We start from the raw sequence: 20328 nt of genomic DNA on the forward strand, positions 1-20328 counted from the left end.
ATAAACAGCATATCACATAATAAACTCAAGTATTTATCACCCATCACTCCTAACTAGAAAATGCAATTTCATATTAATTTTTAAAGCTAAGTAGGTGATGGTGCATCAATGTACCAGCAAATAAAAAAATAAAAATGTAGTTAAGTTCTTTTTTTAATAGTTATATTATAATTTTTAAAGCGCAAAAAAGAAGTCTCAAAACGCTGTGAAAATAAGGAAAAGGGAAAGCACACAAACTGAAATGTGGGATGCTGTCATCGTTAACCAGTGTTAATTAACTGGTTAGCACCAGTTGAGTCTTGACCTTCTCAGAACTCTGGCACCTATTGAAGTATGGAAACAAGCAATCAGTGGACACGTTGTTTCACTGGTAACCAATGGAAGTGTAATCAAGTCAATCAAGTTAAAGATGTATTGTCCCCCAAAATCATAAAAAATGAAGATTAATTAATCAGAGTTTGGACAGGTTATTTTGTAGTTTTGAAGTTAATCACTTTCGTAGAAAAAAAAATTTAAAAAATAATTTTTTCTCTTATAAAATGACATTAATGGTTGGCTGGCAGTCAATTTGAATATTGTTTGCTTTAAATTACAGTTTCTTCAGGTAAATACATTTTTTTCTATCCAATTTTTGGTCAAAATGGTTACCTATTATGTGACATTAAAGTGGCATATTCAACAAATTTTTAAGAATTATTTTTTCGGGGGGACAATACATCTTTAACCAATAACAATCAACAGTTTTAATAATCCATCGCTTGTGATTGGTCAAATTACTTGCATTGCGCTTACTTCCTTGTGTTGCATCCTAGTGGGAACCAAGCTTTACAGCTTTGATGACTTGTGTTGTGAAGAGTCAAATGTTACACCAGTACTGCATACTTTGGGAGACGGGAGACACAGTTATGTGGGTATTCCCAACTTTGATGCTTTAAATGTTGGGCAGTCTTTGTTCTCAATGCATACAGTAATCCCATAAAGCGATCACATAAATCTACCGGTAATGTTATAATCATAATCAAATAACATGTTTTCACAATTATAGTTGACTGACACACTACAGCAAAGGAAGTGACTGCAAATTTATGTTTTATTATATAATTTTTTTAAAAACAAAAAAACTATAAAGAAAACTGTAGTTGATAATAAATATATCCTTTTATTAACTTATAATTCAAAATTTAAAATATCAATATTTGCAATATACACTTAAAGAAATTAATACCAGTACAATAAAATTGCATTGGTTTGTCCAAAATTTTGACCATAATCCTGATGGATTCATTTTATGACCTGAAATAATAACTAGATTTAATTTGTCACTATGACGAATTATAGGTTATATATAAACTATAAATAAAGATAATTGATTTTTAAAAGATATATTGATTGATTGATTTTTAACTTTTAATATGTGAACATTTGAAAGAAAGTTATTAATACGTATGAAATCTTTTTACTAATATTAAGTATGAAATCTTTTTACTAATATTAAGTAAAAACTCCGTCTAGAACCTAGATTATATGGCCATACTGCGTTGATACGGCCATACTGCGTTGAAACACCGGTTCTCGTCAGATCACCGAAGTTAAGCAACGTTGGGCCCGGTTGCGTGCTGTATATACACCAGAGAGTGATGGTGTAATGGTAATATCGGACTAGCATGTGATAGGCATCGGTTCGAGGTTATCTGTACCATACTAATTGCATCCTTAGGCAAGATGCTTACTCTCATTGCCTTGTCCTTCGGATGGGATGTAAAGCCGTTGGTCCCGTGTACTTAACAGTGCACGTTAAAGAACTTGGTACACTATTCGAAAAGAGTAGGGGATCGTCTCCCGGTGTGCTGATCTGGTAGGCGCTGCACTGCTGGCTGCTGTGGGTCCGTGGAGGGCCTAATCCGAATTTCCTCAGTTTCCAGTTAAACTTGAGGACCAGTAATAATACATTTAACATTTAACATTTAGATTAGAGCCCTGGGTACATATTTACTTATTAACTGACAAAAAAAATTTGAGGTAGGAAACAACTTAATATTACAAAAACATTTAACAATAGGTATTACACAAAAAGAAAAAAATAATGAAAGATCTCTATTGTCATTGTAAAATATTAACTGTTAAATTAAGGCCAAAATTTAAAGGGTTTGCTCAAAGCAAACATCCTCCTTATCAGGCATCTCTACATTATCCTTCAGCTTGACCTCTGTCGTTATGTGTTTTTGTATAATTAAAAACAAAATATATTTCATATTTTTCATTTAAAATGTCAATATTTGCAATTATACACTTAAAGAAATTTATACCAGTACAATAAAATTGCATTGGTTTGTCCAAATGTTTAACCATAATCCTGGTGGATTCATTTTATGAACTGAAATAATAATTATTCCGGTCCTGGGCAGTAAATGGGAACCTCTACATCACCCAAAATTCCAAGTTCTCGTAATATAGCAATGGTAATGAATATACAGTAGGTCAAGGTACATATAATTCCCATCTTCCTATCCAGCTTCCAGCCGTTAAAATGAATAAGAATAATGATAAAGGCTACAGTAAATAACAGTGACAATGACGTGAATGTTAGTCCATCACTTGCGATGAAAACAGGAACGTCTATAACTGCCTTTAAGAACCATAAAAATCCAAGACAAACAAATATTTCAAAAATGTTACTGCCTATGATGTTGGAGATTGCCATGTCTCCGAATCCTGAAAATAAATAAAAGAATACTATGATAAGAGAAACTACAGAGGCGTAACCAACAGCTTTTTGGCAGGATACACCCATTCATGACATTCCTGAACTAAACAAAATTTGGAAAAATGAAAATTTATTTGCACCACCAGATGACCACAATCGTGTCACTCCCGCTAAGGAGTAGATTGCTTCCATCTCTCACACCACATCACTTTAATTATCCTGGCCTTTATTACGAAATGAAGTCAAAATAAATTTAAAATGTTGTAAGACAAGGATAACTTACTGTACTAAAAAAAAATATAGTATATGAAATCTATTCCAAATTTTTAAATAAACCTGTTTGCAAGATAGGTTTCAAGTTAGTTAAGTCTTACCATCTCGTGCAACAAGTACACTAGCTATAGCATCAGGGACACTTGTACCTGCAGCCAGGAATGTGATACCCATCACTGTGTCTGGGATATTAAATGTGTAACCTAAATGCAAACAAAATACAAAAATACTCAATTTTATGTTCCAATCAATTTAAAATTTAAGCTTTTGTAAAATTATACTATGGCCATTCTCTGTCATCTTTGACCTAGGATTAATGATGTGTGTACCGGGTGTGTAGAAAGCGACGACCTCGAATTGGACGACCCCAACGACCCGGGCGACCTCGAATTGAACGACCTAGAATTGGACGACCCATAACACGAAACCGAAGACCCCTATAGCCTAGCCTAGGCCTTATAGCGTGGTATAACATCCCGAAGCCGAACATAGCCAAAGATCTTTAAACCATACCTTATTTAATACTCGCAAGCAAGCAATTGATTGAAAAAATACAGAAATATCGCAATTTGATACTGAATGTGTCGACACGAACAAACGAACAGATATGGAACGCCAAGGGTGCATCATTAAAACTGCATTCGGCTCGATTAGCACACGAAATATCATAAACATGGCAACCCAGGTCAAAACGGCCCTTTTTTCAGCGGCGGGTAAGGTTTGACCGTATACAATGCATATGTGAAATGTAAAGCATTCTTATGGCCCTCCCCATGCACATGTTCGCAACACGCTGCTGCTTGGTAGGCCTATAGTGTTTGTTATAAGAAGACGAGATGTAATTATACGTCCATGGTTTAACCATGTAATGTATAATATTTATTTCTTTTTAATTTCTTTTTAATATGTTTGTCGAAATACCAATGACCAACCAATGACCAATCCACTGAGCAAACCTTACCCGCCGCTGAAAAAGGGACCGTTTTGACCTGGTTTGCCATGTTTATGATATTTCGTGTGCTAATTGAGTCGAATGCAGTTTTAATGATGCACTCTTGGCGTTCCATATCTGTTCGTTTGTTCGTTTCGACACATTCAGTATCAAATGGCGATATTTCTGTATTTTTTCAATCAATTGCTTTTGCTTGCGAGTATTATATAAGGTATGGTTTAAAGATCTTTGGCTATGTTCGGCTTCGGGATGTTATACCACACTTAGGCCTAACGCCTAGGCTAGGCTAGGCTATAGGGGTCGTCGGTTTTGTGTTATGGGTCGTCCAATTCTAGGTCGTCCAATTCGAGGTCGCCCGGGTCGTTGGGGTCGTCCAATTCGAGGTCGTCGCTTTCTACACACCCTGTGTGTACCTGCCTCTGTCATTGATTGTTTGATTGTAATGCATGACAAACAATGCAAATTTCTCAACCTACCTATAACAACAATCATCCAATATAGGGCATATGATGTACAAGCCAGCCAAACTGTTGCCAGAATAAATGTCAGCATGTAGCACTCCTTCCAACAGCCCTTTTTTCGACAATCCGGTATCGTTACGTATATCAAAAGTATTGGAGGAAATCCAATGAGCCATATCAGAAATGAAAATTTCCCCTCTGGAGGTGTAAGGACCACATGTTTATCCAGCCTTTCTGGGTGCTCACTTACTCCACTAATTGCTGTTGTAAGATAAAATAAATTTGTAATTTAATTTTAAAATGACTTCACTTCAGTAATGTAAAAGAAACCCTTGAACACGAAATTGGATTTCATCGATGAATTGGTTGGAAAATAGCATAATGGATTTTAGAAGAAAATACTTTGTCGTAGCATAGAGTTTGAAAATTGTCCCATAAAATTGATAGTGTTGTTACACACTAAAAATGTAGCTACAAGTTTTAAGGGTATTGCAATTGTGGGTGGGTTCAATTTAAGCAGCATGGAGCAAAAAATATCACCTCAGTCAAGCACAGATTTGTTAATTTACTAATCCAGTTTCGTACATACAAAAGTCTCTTAAAATCACAATCAAAAATATAAAACTTACCTGAATCATGCCTCGTTCTTAATGAATTTTTATAATGATCATTGAATATTTCATTGCTAAATTCACTTCCATTTGAACCAACTGGTTTACTAAAGCTTGTGGAATTGTCTGTAATTATTGAATCTGTATCATATAAATGAGCATCTATATGGTAAGGAATATTACCATTTTCAGGTGCAGTACCATATCCATTTTTATCTGTATCAATGATAAGCTTTGATTCGTCCTCTTTCTTCCTGAATCTTTCAGTCAATCGTTGCGCCTGTTCCGATATTCTGGGGTTGAAATACATCAATATAATGTAGCCAATGTACATTGATGTTAGAATGAGACCTTCCCACCTAGAAGTAAGAAAGTTAATTCATTGATTAAAAGTTTAAATTCAGTGCACTTTAATATTGTTTTATTGTATTTTTCCCCACTTTCTTATTCTGCAGCCCTCAAAGAGGGCGCCACCCACTGCCCGTGAACAAAATGTACTGAAATTCTGAATAATTGGCTGTGTTTTATAAAACAGTACTTACCACTCTACAACGCTATCGTACATAGCAAAGACCAGTAGTAAAATACCAATAACGTAACACACACAATCTCTTATTAGGGGCCACCATGTCAGGTGTACAACCTAATGTACATAGATTAAACAAAATATTAATTGTACAATAGACAGATGTCTCTCTTTCTACAACATTGAAATAATCCTACTTTTGCTATGACAGTGAAAATACTTATAAAAATTTTAAGGACATAATCTGATTCAAGTCAAATACTTACCCTTCCACTAAAAAATGATACTAGAGCAATAATTATAAAGACGTTGAAGGCGGCTGACCCAACTACTGCACTCAACCCTGTGTCATCTTCACTTATAAATGTTCCTATGAAAAAAATATGAACATACAGAACAATGGTTACTCATTTTACACACCAGCCAACATTCACTATTTTTACACATATATTTTTTATTTTCAAAACCGTAATAGGAATGTTTATTAATCTTGGTTAATAATAATATAGTAGTTTGCTTTAGGCCTAAAAGTAAATACTTTACTTGTATCTACGCATGGAGTAATCTACGCCTGGTTGAATTTTGTTAATCATCCATAATATGCAACTCATGCCATCCAAGAGGCCCTACTGTTTTGAATTGTAATATTATTTTTTTTTTTTTCAATATCAATACAAAGTTTTATGGCTGACTTATATTTTATCTCTGAAATGTTTACACAGTTGGCCCTATTCAAACTTTGGGAAACTCAATGTTTGTCTATTACTTTGCTATTGCAAGTTCAAAGATAATTCTGATAAATGTTTGTTTTTTTGTAAAGTTCATACTTGTTCCTATTAGGGGTCAATTGCTGCTGTTATGGGCCTCTCTGTTATGCTATTTAATATTAGCCTAGTTTACAATATGTACCTTATTAATAAACACTATTGTTACAGTCAGATTTATACATTGTAGTTTGTTAAAAGTGGCAATGAGATGTATGTATTGTACTGTATGAACATTTTATAGTTACTATTTTTTTTTAACTGAAGTGTTTTGCAAGCTCTGAGTGTATTTGCCAATGAACTAAACAATTATGATAAAAAAAATGTCAGTTTAATATATATTCATCCCTTTCAGGTGCTTTATTTGACGTCATTCTTTCCTATAGACAAACATGTACATTATTTTTTTGTTAACACTGTTGGTTGAAGGCTATCAATATTGACTAGCCCTATGGACTAATCAAATTTCCCAGATTTCCCATTAAATGATTATTATTACTGATGTAACCAAATAGATTAATTTATCAACTAATAAATAACTAAGGGTACTATTACAAGTTATACTGTAAGATCATCAAATGACAATAAAATATTATGGTACGGTAACTCGAGATAGCTCGACCATGGAGATGTAAAATAAAAATAAAATAGATGTAATAATATTTTATTTTACATCTCCCTGGCTCGACAATGATAAGCATGTGCTTGCAACCATCTGGCATGCTCACAATAATTTTTTTATTTTTTAGTATTTGTACTTTTAATATTTATATATTCTCTCTTTGACTACAGGTGAAACACTTTTATATTGCAGTTAAAATGTATTAAATCAAAACACAAATTTAATTTGAAAAGTCCCTTTACTCCTTTTAATAACCCTCTCTGTGCATGAAATTCTATAGGCTCTTAAATTCTACCTTAGTCTAATTTGTACTACTTCCACTGCTATTTCTGAACATGGATTGCTTAAAATGCTTAAGTAACAAAATGACTACAATATTACCAATAAGAGCTGAGAAGAACTCTGGTGCTGAACTCCCAGCAGCCATAAATGTTGCACCAGCAACGTCAGGTTGAAGTCCAAGTCCTACCAAAGTACACAGAAATTATTGCATTTTAAATTCAGATATTATGAAATTGATATAGACAGAAAAAAAAAAACTGAAGAAAAGAAAGATTGAAGATGAGAAGGATTGAAGAAGAGAAAGACTGAAGAAAAATAAAAATATTGAAAACGAGAAATACTGTGAAGAATAGAAATATTGAATTGAATTTAAAAAAAGAAGAAACTCTTTTTAAAAATATAATAGGATTATACAATTTATATTTTTAAATATACTGTACTTACTTTCACTGATAACCTCCAAAGAAGGCACAAAATATGCTGAACATATATAACCAATTATACCGCATAGATAAATTGCAATAAAAATGTTGATGACAACCGCTCCCCTCAGACGTTCCTTATTTGTGAACATTGTGGGGAAACTGCTAATTCCACGCTCTGTGCAATTGTCAGTTTCATCCGTAAGAAGGTTTCTGGAAATGAAGACTTCATCTGTAAAGAAATTAAAATACATCATCAAAATTTTGCATAACAATATAGTTTACTAATGTATTTGAAATATATTTAGGAATTTAAGGGATAATCATACATTGAACATGTGATCAATATGATGCTATAAGAGTATAGCAGAATTTGGTAAAATCTCTTATTTATCATATTTCACAATTTGTTTACAAAATTATATTATATATATTACATATAAGCTGTTGCGTCCATTCTCGACACCAAATTAGGTAATATGTGATTGTTAACGCAAAATGCTGGTATCTGGTTGAGGAAAATATTGCATATATTATTATGTTGTATATATTACTATTTAGAATTACATTTGTCTTTGTATTTTTTTTCACCTTTCAAAAGTGCCCTTAATAGTGCTATTTAATGCGGTGGATATAAAAGACATTGGTACTAAATTTGTTTAAAATCACTAAAAGAATTGTACATTTAACCTAAATAGGTAAAATAAAATGTCATTGTGTTAATTAGCACTACTTACTTTCCTTTGTAATATCAATTAATCAATTGTGATAAAATCAATGCACAACAACAACAATGAATAATATTGATTTTATTTTGCAACAAAAAACAAATGCTTTGAACCAAATTATGTCTACATAATACTGATTTAAATTTGCATAAAGGCGACAATCTACTCTGTTCATAGCAGTCTCTTTTCAATATTTTACATTTATGTTGGTTTTTCTTCCTATTGTTATTAAGATTTATCTAGCCCGTTGCCACCCGGCCAATTGCCACCTTAGGCCTTTTGCCACCCGGCCTGTTGCCACCTTAGGTATGTTGACACCCAGCCTTTTGCCACCTGATCTGAGTGTCATTGATTTTTATTAGGAATTTAATAAACATTTGCACTTCTTAATTGTCCCAATTCAAAAACAAAATGTTTTTTTTTTCCCGCCGAAACGGAATAGGCCTAATAATTTTCTTTTCAATGGTTTAGACCCAGATTTAGGACTTAATTTAATTTAGTATAGTTGTACTTTAAAGTAACATATCATGTATGCCCACGTATTGTATTTATCTAAATAAATTTATATCAATTTCGTTACTGTTTTAAATCTCAATTTTCATCAGGACAAAAGGCTAGGATATACAGCATTTCAATTGACTGTCACAAAACAATTTGTATAAGCAATTCAAAACAACTGTTTAATCAGTAGCATTTCAGCGGTCCTAGTAAACACCACCATACCACCATCCTACCACCAGAGAGCAGCCACCTGTTTGGAATGTATTAATGGTATATTACAAATTCCAAGGCTTACTGGTGGTAGGATTTGTTGTTCTGGTAGGTATTTGGTAGGTATCTGGTGGTGTTTAGTAGGACGCAATCACGCCAGGTTGCCAGTTTTCCCCTCATATTGTTCTTTAAAATGACCTAAAGTGGAAAATGCAATTGAAATGGACCTAGGTGGCAGTTGGCCGGGTAGCAAATGGCCTTGGTGGCAATAGGCCTAGGGTGGCAAAATACCAGGTGGCAAAAGACCGGATGGCAAAAGTTTGGGTGGCAACGGGCCGGAAAAGATCTAGAAAACTAAGACCTAAGATATCTTAGTTTTCTAGATCTAGAAAACTAAGATATCTTAGGTCTTAGTTGTCTAGATCCGATGATGGGTGTCTAGAAAACTAAGATCTAGAAAACTTGTTTTAATGGTGGGTTGTACCATTATATCAAGGGTAATGTATTTTAGTGACTTTTTTAATGGTTAGAATTAGACTATTCTGTTACCACTAAAGGGGTTTATTTCTATGATGTGATGAGATTTTCAGTAAACAATTTTAGATTTTCTGGTGGTACATACAGGCCATTCTTGTCTACACATAATATACATACACACAATTACAGTATAAAACTATAAAGAAATGGCAAGTATTTCATCTAGTTGATTTTAAAACCAGACCATTTAGTATTATTTATTAAATATTTTCAGTGATTTATTTAATAATTTGCTTGCTTCTTGTACTTATCTAGCATATTACATCCACAAACAAATAAATTTTAAATATTTTGCTCAAATACAATAAACATTTTTTTAAAAAGGGGTATTACTATCCTCCATTTCTTTCTCACAAATGCATTTAAAATCAAGGTAAAATATTATTTCTAATTTATTTATTCTTTTTTTTTATTAATTGGGCAGATTAATTTCACATTACTTAGTATTAATTTATTTGCGATAGTGGGGATAAAAAAATTTGCAAATTTGAAAAAAACAACCATATTTACGAGTTAGGATGACTATAGCGAGGCATTTAATAAAAAGGCAAACTGCCTTAAAATGTAAATGTGACATGTTTCGAGAAACTATTCTCATCATCAGAACAGTAAACAACGCCTAGAGTGCTTATATACCAATAGGACATATTGTATGTAAATAAGTAAGTAATTAGCATAATAAAACAACAAGGAATGTAGGCAACAAACAATCATATGGCAAGTGTGACGCCTAAGTTATAGATTTGTTTGTTCAAGGAAGGTTTACTCCACTAGATGTGGAGGACTTCCTTGACTTTAAGTTTGAAAGCAGAATCTGCAGAATCCAGAACGGTGGATAAGGCACCGTAAGTTTGGTGGTATTATTCATGAACCATATTTACATTTTAAATATAGGCCTGTCTGTAGTAATACATAATTATTATTATAGTGTGTGTTGTGAATGTAGAGTTTTCCCATATTTCATAACCCTGTTTGTGAGAATGGCCCTACTACCACAAGGACACATATATGTCAAGCCTCTGCTGTCTGTATTTACATATCGTAAATCTTCTAATTGTAACCCTGGGTTGTTATTCTTTGATTGCTTCGTAGGGTGGGTTACTATTAGAAGGGGGGTTACTATTAGAGTAGTGGGTTACTATTAGAAATCTGAAATTAGGCACCTGAAAATAGTAACCCACCCCAACTTTTCCGGTCAGCAACTCATAGCTAAATAATAAAACAGTACGAATAAAATTTGATTGAACTCTAACTTTATTTTATAAACTCAAAAACACTCAGTCATCCCCCACTCCCAACATGCATTATCTCCTTACAAAATATGGCTGCATCATAAGTTTTTTTGACTCTGGAGTAGTGGGTTATTATTATAGATTGACTTATATGGTGGTTACTATTAGAAGGGGGGTTATTATTAGAGTGTGGGTTACTATTAGAAGATTTACGGTATGATAGTTATGATGTTTGTTAATAATAATATCTATTAATAATTATTATTAGTTTACATATGATACTTTTAAAAAAGCAATATTAAGAATATAATGGTAGAACCCACCATTTAAAAAAATCTTAGTTTTCTAGATCTAGAAAACTAAGATATCTTAGGTCTTAGTTTTCTAGATCTTAGTTTTCTAGACACCCCCCAGGAAAACAATGTTTATTATTTTAATGAATATCCAGAATAAAGAAAAATGTGTAACTATCTAGATTGTGGAGCTAATTGAATATATAATGATTGTTGCATTGTCATTGACTAGCCTACTGGGTGAAAGTGTGACATTGCGACAACGACTCTTGTCTCATGTTCTCTCTTAGAATACTATTTGTTAAACTAAAAAAAAACAAAAACTAGGGTGAATGATGAATAAAGTATAAGTAATAAAACGTGTGCCAAAAACATCTTCTATCAGATTCTACGTACCTTGAATGAAATGTTCCATTTTAAGATGATCTGACTCCAAACTCTGACTGACTTTGAATCTTGCATTATCGATTGCAGTTATTCTAATTGTTCCGAGTATAGCACCAAATGCAAACATCAGCAATGCAAATCCAGTACATGATGCAAAACGCCTTAAGTTTACTTTTGATGAATTCATAATACTGCAGTAGAAAAATACGGAAATATCGAGAAAATATAAACATATATAGGTATAAGTTGGGTATAATTGAGCTGTATGCCTACAATTTATTATTTTAAATAATTTGTATTTGGGAATATTTGCACTTTCTAATACCACAGAGCAATGAAACAGTTTTATTGCTTTATGCTAAAACTTACAGCATGTTATATCCATACAAAATATTTGTTAAATAATAGTAAACAATGTAGGCATATTTGTGTTAATAGTATTACAATCTATTCCGTCTTTAATGTTGTACTGTACATTATTTCATTTATATGTAAAATGGTATTGCACAGACGACTGATTGTTGATTATGATTGCATGTGAAAAACAGTGCTTATTTTGTACTTTCAATCCATGTGATTTACAATAATAACACTTAGGACATGAAATAGTAGACTGGTGTCATTGAGTATTTTTTTTAAACCGCCTATATTCCATACATAGGATAATACAAACAGAAGGAGAAATATATATGCAAAGAACAACCGTTTATGGAGTGGAACGAAATACAGTAGAAATGTAAATCGATTGTTATTGTAAAGGCAGTCAAATTAAAGAACTTAGCTACATATAAATTTGATCAATTTATATTATTTTGCCAGATATTTAGTCAGCACTGGCGGTATGGGAAAACATATTTAGAATTGAGTAGGTTAACTTTTTTTTGTTCATGATACTAAGTGTAAAATTTCATTTTCCATATATTTTATAACTTTTAGAATTATTTAAATAATTTGTATAATTTAATAATGAAAGTTTCTGCTCATTTTTTGTTGATCGCAGATCTCGAAAACTTGGCCAGCAGATGCACGTATATGTGGTTGTGCAACAAACTTTAGTTTAATGAAAATATGGTCGATTTTCTGAAATTCTTAAATTGACTATAAATTCAAAACTAACAGCCTTTTTCAAATGAAACTTAGACACACGGATGCTTCATGTCAAGGATCATCTTCCTGTATCATCAGCACACTTTGGAACATTGGTATTTTCGCGCGCACGCGCGCTTTGAAAGTTAAAAATGCACAAAATCAATTTCTAATCAACTTTCTACGTTTCAGGACATTTTAAGCATTTCACATTTTTCAAAAATTTCGCGCGCGCTTTTGCGTACTTAGCTCGTACGCAGCTTAGACAGACCGTTTTTGCACTTGATTGTTCTGTATACCTTTTATGATAAGTTCCTTTAATTTTGGATAAATGTAAAATAATGACACACGTGACGTGCACGTCAAACTTTAAAAATCGTGCGTCTAAAAATGGTAAATTTTATGCAAATTTGTCTAAAAATATGCCTATTTTAAATCGATTATAGCTCTCGGAGATGGCTGGTGACCACCCATTTTTTTCACTTATTATAAAGTTGTAGATATGAATTCATGTGGAATTTAGACCGTAAGTATGTTATGACGTCATCATATGGCCATCTGAATTTTACAAATTTGATTTTTATCTCTTTTGGCACAGTTTGTCACATTCAATAGAGCGCATATCGAGTAAACGTTATCAATTTTCTTCAAATTTTCAATAATTCTATTACTTAAAACATTCTCCTTCAGACACATGAACTTTATTTTTAATTTGAAAATGTCATCATATTCAAACAATTAAAGATATGTATTGTCCCTTGAAACACAAAAAATGAAGGTCAAAATATTCTAAATTTAAATTGGCCATATCAAAGTAATATTAAAGTTATTCACTTTAAGTCGAAAATTCGAGCCAAAAACAACAAGTTTACGTAATTAACAGGTAAATTAATTTGATTACATTTTGTCTGGAAAATCATCGCGACCGAAAGTAAACAAAGATTTCAAACCACAAGTATGCATTATGCATGATGCTAATTAGGATTGTTTACAACTTGACACGGTTGAGAAGGTGTTTTCACACAGATCGCGAGGAAGTTTTATGATTATGCATACAGAGTGACCCACTTTTTTTCGAAATCTTTTTTTTTGGAATTAGTCAAAGGGACAATGCATCTTTAAATAAACGTGAATGGTGTAAAATAAAACGAATCGTCAACTAATACGGTTTACACGCTTGTTGAATGATTTTGATCGATGTTATGCTGTTTGTACAATCGTTGTGGTGCAGCTTCTGTGGGCTAAGCCTAATAAATAGCATCTGTATGTTACGATGCGTTGCGCAATAGCCTAACTCGTCACAGTTCAAATCTAGTCTTGTATTTATAATTCGATTATATAGTTTTAATTGATTAATGTATTGGAAAACAAATCTAAAATGAATTGAAAACTCCACACATACATAATATACATACAAAGGATTTCGACGTGAGAAGCAATAATAAATATCTATTTCAAATATGCATGCAAGATTTATCTGCTGCATTTGGCATCGTTAGGCTACTTTTTATATGATGAACGTTCAGAAAGTTTCTACAGAACTACAATCTAATTTAAAATTAGTCATCAAAAATTATATAAATGCATTGAATTTACTTACAGAGACCGAGCACACAGAGGGACTAAAATTTACCCATATGGTAATATCCTCGCTATCTTCAATCAAGGCGATTCCAAAATGCACTGCCACTTGTTTCCAACTTCGTTCTTGATTTTTCTGTCTATATAGCCAACTTACGCTCTGCAGTGACTTTTACGACTAAAGATGGTACCATCGTTTCTTTCAGCGATAATTTTTTACGTTTATTATGAGAAGTATCTCGTGGAAATTACACTACAGATTGAACTTATACTCTATGTAAGTTGCAAGTACATTTGCAGATTGCCTACGGTTAAGCAGAAACTCTTATTATGTCAAAAGACCTGTGCCCATATTTTGGATAGTTGATTACGTTCACCTTTGAATGGTACGGTCCCGTTAATCGATAACTTATCATCAATTGCTTATTGATTCAGTAGGCCTGCCATCATTATACAAATGACGTATTAAAAGGCTGCAAACCGCAAATATAGGTAGGCCTAATAATATGTGATATACTGAAAAATATTATTCTTGAGTAAAAACACAGCTTTCGATTTAAATATAACAGTAGAGCCAAGCAAATATTCATAAGGGTAACTCTGGATTTGAAATTTATATTGTTTATTATGAAAATACACAACGCTCGTTCTTCACTGACAATAAAAATAAGTGGGATTATAATAAGTGTTGTTGCAAAGATTTATCCAGGCCTACTGTATATATATATACTATAATTATATACTGTAAAAATTCTGTTGTTGCGTAAATATATAATATATATAAACTCATCAGGCAATGAACATTAATTCTAAACCGCCCGGTGATATACTGAAATTTAATTAATTAATTTGAAACGATAAAGATGAGGAAATCTGTGAGAATGAGAAAAAGTCGCCCCAACCGAGACTCGAACTCGGACCGCCTGCTTGATATGCAGATGTCCTAACCATTAGACCACTGGGGCTTTCATGGTATTGTTCAAACTCGATTGGATAGCGACTCTTTAACATTCTCGGCGTGGTGTACGGCGGAACAGCACTAGTCCTCAGTTGTACGCACGCGCACCAGAGATCAAATTGATACGCTCTCATCTTTCAGTAATTTTATTCACGAGGCGGGATTTCCGAAGAGATACTTTTATATATATAAACTCATCAGGCAATGAACATTAATTCTAAACCGCCCGGTGATATACTGAAATTTAATTAATTAATTTGAAACGATAAAGATGAGGAAATCTGTGAGAATGAGAAAAAGTCGCCCCAACCGAGACTCGAACTCGGACCGCCTGCTTGATATGCAGATGTCCTAAATATATATATATATATATTTCACCTATATATGTATAAATAAAATAACAGCAGAAAACTTGGTACTTCATTATTTTAATCACTACAAATTTGTTTCGTACGACCAGCATGTAGCTGGCCGCACTCTTCAGGTGAAATGTAAAACATAAGTGACACAGTTGTCTCATAGTGCTTAATAGAAGTGAGTCATCAGGAAGTCGTATACAATAGCCTATTGTTTTAGATTTAGATAAACTATTTGGATCTGCAATTTATATATATATATATATTACGCAACAACAGAATGTTTACAGTATATAATTATATACAGTAGGCAGAATTTTTACTCAAAATGGATAGAAGGTTGGTAGGCCTTCGGTACCGATTTTTACCACCTAATAAAACCCTGTTTAGGCCTACTAAGTAAGTTTCGATAATTAATTATTGACGATTAATATGAATTTGCCCAGGATAGGTACACACTGTCAATGTAAGAATCCCTATAATGATTCGTATGTATTTACGTAACTGTAACTGTATTCTGAACGATCTCCTAATTTAAATAACTATTGCACGCACAGGTGGACAACGGTATATAGCCTGTTGTTTGCCGTGAAGGCGTTTTAGTTACGTTATGTTCTTTAGCGTGTTAACATGTTTAATTGTAGAAGGACTACTTTAAATTACCAGGCAGCTTGCTGGATAAATGTTGTTCAGTATACTATTGTGAGAAATAAATGGAAAGACAACTTGCAACTTTTGTTTTCTGCGTAATTCATAATCCTTGTTTTTAACCCAAAAGGAGTGTGGTCTCCTGTCCTATTAACGTAGCGTTGGCTCCGTTACAGTAAATGATTGTCAAATGATGCTAATACCCGCACACGATAACATCCATCTATAATTCTCAATAATCGTTTTTAGTTGTTTAAATTAATGTGGGTTCGATACCATGCAATGAACACACACACACATATTTTTTACAATTTTCAGTTATTTGAGCCGAGGGTACGCGAGCGAATAAATTATAGCAAATAGCAATTTTAAACCCGGAGCTACCCTTTAATATGCCTATACTTACCTGTGTTAACTATTATACCTTGAACATATCCAGGCTGATGAGACGAATGGTCTTTCTTTAAGATACGGTTCTGGCAGCATTTGAAACAGTCATGTGTTAATTTAAAATCTATTAATACATTTTAAATTTATGCGCTGCTCTTATGTACCAAATGTTTCAGCCATGCAATATTGTTAATATGATGATTATTATTATTATTGCCGTATTAAAATACGCCGCAATTCCAATTGATCATATTTTTTTTTTTCAATTTGTAACAGATGGGAGAAAGGTCATTTATGTAACTTGAATAAATGCAGGCATAATTTGCGTTGTTTGACGTAGTCATCGTGTTACCAAACCAGGTTCAATGATAAATTTTATTAATTAAATTTAATTAGTATCCGATTAATCTCAGCATGGATCCAACAATTCATTTAATATTATACAGATAATGAATCTATTCAAGTATTGTTCCATAAATTAAATCCACAACTAAAACGCACTAAATTAGGTCAACAATATGTTAGGCCTACTTATTCTGGAATAATCTGTGATCATATAAAACAATAGCCCATACTAAGTTTATTTTAAAAGAGATGTATGTATTATGTATTACATATGTAAGCTAAAACATAAAAAAGTCTTATCGTGAAAAACACCGACCTTGTGAATCTCAAAGTCCGTAGAAAGGAAACGGATCGAACGGGGTCAGGAATATAAAAACAGAGCAGGGGAACGGATCGAGCGGGGTCAGGGACATATAAAAAGCGGAGCAGGGGAACGGATCGATCGGGGTCAGGGACATATAAAAAGCGGAGCAGGGGAACGGATCGATCGGGGTCAGGAATATAAAAACAGAGCAGGGGAACGGATCGAGCGGGGTCAGGAATATAAAAACAGAGCAGGGGAACGGATCGAGCGGGGTCAGGGACATATAAAAAACGGAGCAGGGGACGGATCGATCGGGGTCAGGGACATATAAAAAGCGGAGCAGGGGAACGGATCGATCGGGGTCAGGAATATAAAAACAGAGCAGGGGAACGGATCGAGCGGGGTCAGGAATATAAAAACAGAGCAGGGGAACGGATCGAGCGGGGTCAGGGACATATAAAAAACGGAGCAGGGGAACGGATCGATCGGGGTCAGGAATATAAAAACAGAGCAGGGGAACGGATCGAGCGGGGTCAGGGACATATAAAAAACGGAGCAGGGGACGGATCGATCGGGGTCAGGGACATATAAAAAGCGGAGCAGGGGAACGGATCGATCGGGGTCAGGGACATATACAAAACGGAGCAGGGGACGGATCGATCGGGGTCAGGGACATATAAAAAACGGAGCAGGGGACGGATCGATCGGGGTCAGGGACATATAAAAAGCGGAGCAGGGGAACGGATCGATCGGGGTCAGAGACATATACAAAACGGAAGAGGGGAAGGGATTTATCGGGGTCAGGAACATATAAAAAACGGAGCAGGGGGACGGATCGATCGGGGTCAGGAACATATAAAAAACGGAGCAGGGGGACGGATCGATCGGGGTCAGGAACATATAAAAAACGGAGCAGGGGGACGGATCGATCGGGGTCAGGGACATATAAAAAGCGGAGCAGGGGAACGGATCGAGCGGGGTCAGGGACATATAAAAAGCGGAGCAGGGGAACGGATCGAGCGGAGTCAGGGACATATAAAAAGCGGAACAGGGGAACGGATCGATCGGGGTCAGGGACATATAAAAAGCGGAGCAGGGGAACGGATCGATCGGGGTCAGGGACATATACAAAACGGAGCAGGGGAACGGATCGATCGGGGTCAGGGACATATAAAAAGCGGAGCAGGGGAACGGATCGATCGGGGTCAGGAATATAAAAACAGAGCAGGGGAACGGATCGAGCGGGGTCAGGGACATATACAAAGCGGAGCAGGGGGACGGATCGATCGGGGTCAGGGACATATAAAAAGCGGAGCAGGGGAACGGATCGATCGATCAGAGTCAGGAATATAAAAACAGAGCAGGGGAACGGATCGAGCGGGGTCAGGAATATAAAAACAGAGCAGGGGAACGGATCGAGCGGGGTCAGGAATATAAAAACAGAGCAGGGGAACGGATCGAGCGGGGTCAGGGACATATACAAAACGGAGCAGGGGGACGGATCGATCGGGGTCAGGGACATATAAAAAGCGGAGCAGGGGAACGGATCGCTCGGGGTCAGGAATATAAAAACAGAGCAGGGGAACGGATCGAGCGGGGTCAGGGACATATACAAAACGAAGCAGGGGGACGGATCGATCGGGGTCAGGGACATATAAAAAGCGGAGCAGGGGAACGGATCGATCGGGGTCAGGGACATATACAAAACGGAGCAGGGGGACGGATCGATCGGGGTCAGGGACATATACAAAACGGAGCAGGGGGACGGATCGATCGGGGTCAGGGACATATAAAAAGCGGAGCAGGGGAACGGATCGATCGGGGTCAGAGACATATACAAAACGGAAGAGGGGAAGGGATTTATCGGGGTCAGGAACATATAAAAAACGGAGCAGGGGAAGAGAACAGAGCAGGGAAACGGAACAGAAACGACATAATAGGAAAAAAACGGAGCAAGGGAAGAAAACATAGCAGGGGCGGAAAATTGTTTAAAACATAGCAGGCCCGTAGCCAGGGGGTTTTATGGTTCGGGCGAACCCCCCTTTACAGCGAACCCCCACCATCCCCGAAATGCTCAATACCTCACCCTCTTCTCTGAAAATCCTCTGCCCCACAGTGTACACTAAGGTGCCGATTTTCACCTGAAATCCCTGGTAACATGATATTGACGCTGTATCGTAATCATACAGTGAGCTGGGGCACGAAGGATTCGTACAAAGGACACCGCCAGACGCGTACCTATATAGTTCAGATCACGGCAATCAGCATGCATAATGTATGCCGTAAATCTTCTAATTGCAACCCTGATTGTTTTCTAGGGTGGGTTACTATTAGGAGGAGGATTACTATTAGAGTAGTGGGTTACTATTACTAATCTTATTAAATTAGACATTACCCCCCCCCCCACCTATTACGGTCAGCAAATCATAGCAAAATAATAAAATAGTACCGTACGAATTTGTTTGAACTCAACTTTATTTTATAAACTCAAAAACACTCAATCCTCCCCCACTCCCGATATACACATGCATTATCTCCTTATTTTAAACGACCAGTCTTCATAATGTAATTTTGTCAATAGTTTTTGTGACTCTAATATTAACCCCATGGGTTACTATTAGAGTAGTGGGTTATTATTATAGATTGACTTATAAGGTGGGTTACTATTAGAATGAGGGTTACTAGAGTGTGGGTTACTATTAGAAGATTTACGGTATAGCCTTCCGACGTACATAAAAAATGGAACGCTGCCGCGGTTACCTACAGTATTTATGTTTGGCTATGAAGTATAGTGTATTATCATCATAGAGGATTATAGTGAATATTAATATATTACACTATAATATCTATGGTATCATGTGCTGTAGTTTACATTATAGCATCCGATTATTTTTTTCTAGGGCTACCAGCCGATACGTAAGCTACTCAACTGTATCAATACCACATATTTACATTGATTAATATTTAATTTCCTCAGCAGATTAATGTAAATAAATATATGTAAAGCTATAATAAGCATTGTATTTGCCTTCTCACACAACGTGTGCTTTTTTCGGGGATTCCTCCAGACGTACGTTCACATTGAACTTGAACGAAAAACAAAATACCGAGTGCATGATCAAACAATCGGCGGTTAAATAGTCCACGTGTGTGAG

At 35.1% G+C, this 20328-nt stretch overlaps 1 protein-coding gene and 1 non-coding gene across 2 annotated transcripts; both read right to left on the reverse strand.

Moving 5' to 3' along the window:
• Positions 1–2160: 2160 nt before the first annotated feature.
• Positions 2161–14365, reverse strand: LOC144853809 (sodium/potassium/calcium exchanger 5-like). Its single transcript, XM_078711649.1, has 10 exons — positions 14192–14365; positions 11515–11696; positions 7640–7849; positions 7295–7378; positions 5794–5897; positions 5544–5644; positions 5020–5360; positions 4406–4651; positions 3079–3180; positions 2161–2712 (listed from the first exon to the last, which is right to left on the reverse strand). Exons 2-10 carry the CDS (start codon positions 11690–11692, stop codon positions 2387–2389), a joined length of 1692 nt encoding a protein of 563 aa, XP_078567775.1. The 5' UTR covers positions 11693–11696; positions 14192–14365; the 3' UTR covers positions 2161–2386.
• A 700-nt stretch (positions 14366–15065) lies between these two features.
• Trnad-auc (transfer RNA aspartic acid (anticodon AUC)) lies at positions 15066–15137 on the reverse strand. Its single transcript has one exon. It is a non-coding gene; the product is annotated as a tRNA-Asp (tRNA).
• Between the last annotated feature and the right edge of the window lie 5191 nt (positions 15138–20328).

Source organism: Antedon bifida, chromosome 10 (assembly GCF_963402885.1).
Source record: "Antedon bifida chromosome 10, ecAntBifi1.1, whole genome shotgun sequence".
NCBI classification, from domain to species: domain Eukaryota; kingdom Metazoa; phylum Echinodermata; class Crinoidea; order Comatulida; family Antedonidae; genus Antedon; species Antedon bifida.

Excerpts from the sequence above, each read along its gene's own strand:
- LOC144853809 (XM_078711649.1), bottom strand. The coding sequence starts at position 11,692 with ATGAATTCATCAAAAGTAAACTTAAGGCGTTTTGCATCATGTACTGGA. Across the intron at positions 5,361-5,543 it reads TACGATAGCGTTGTAGAGTG|GTGGGAAGGTCTCATTCTAA; the intron begins GTAAGTACTGTT and ends TCTTACTTCTAG. Across the intron at positions 3,181-4,405 it reads TTGGATGATTGTTGTTATAG|GTTACACATTTAATATCCCA; the intron begins GTAGGTTGAGAA and ends GTTTGCATTTAG.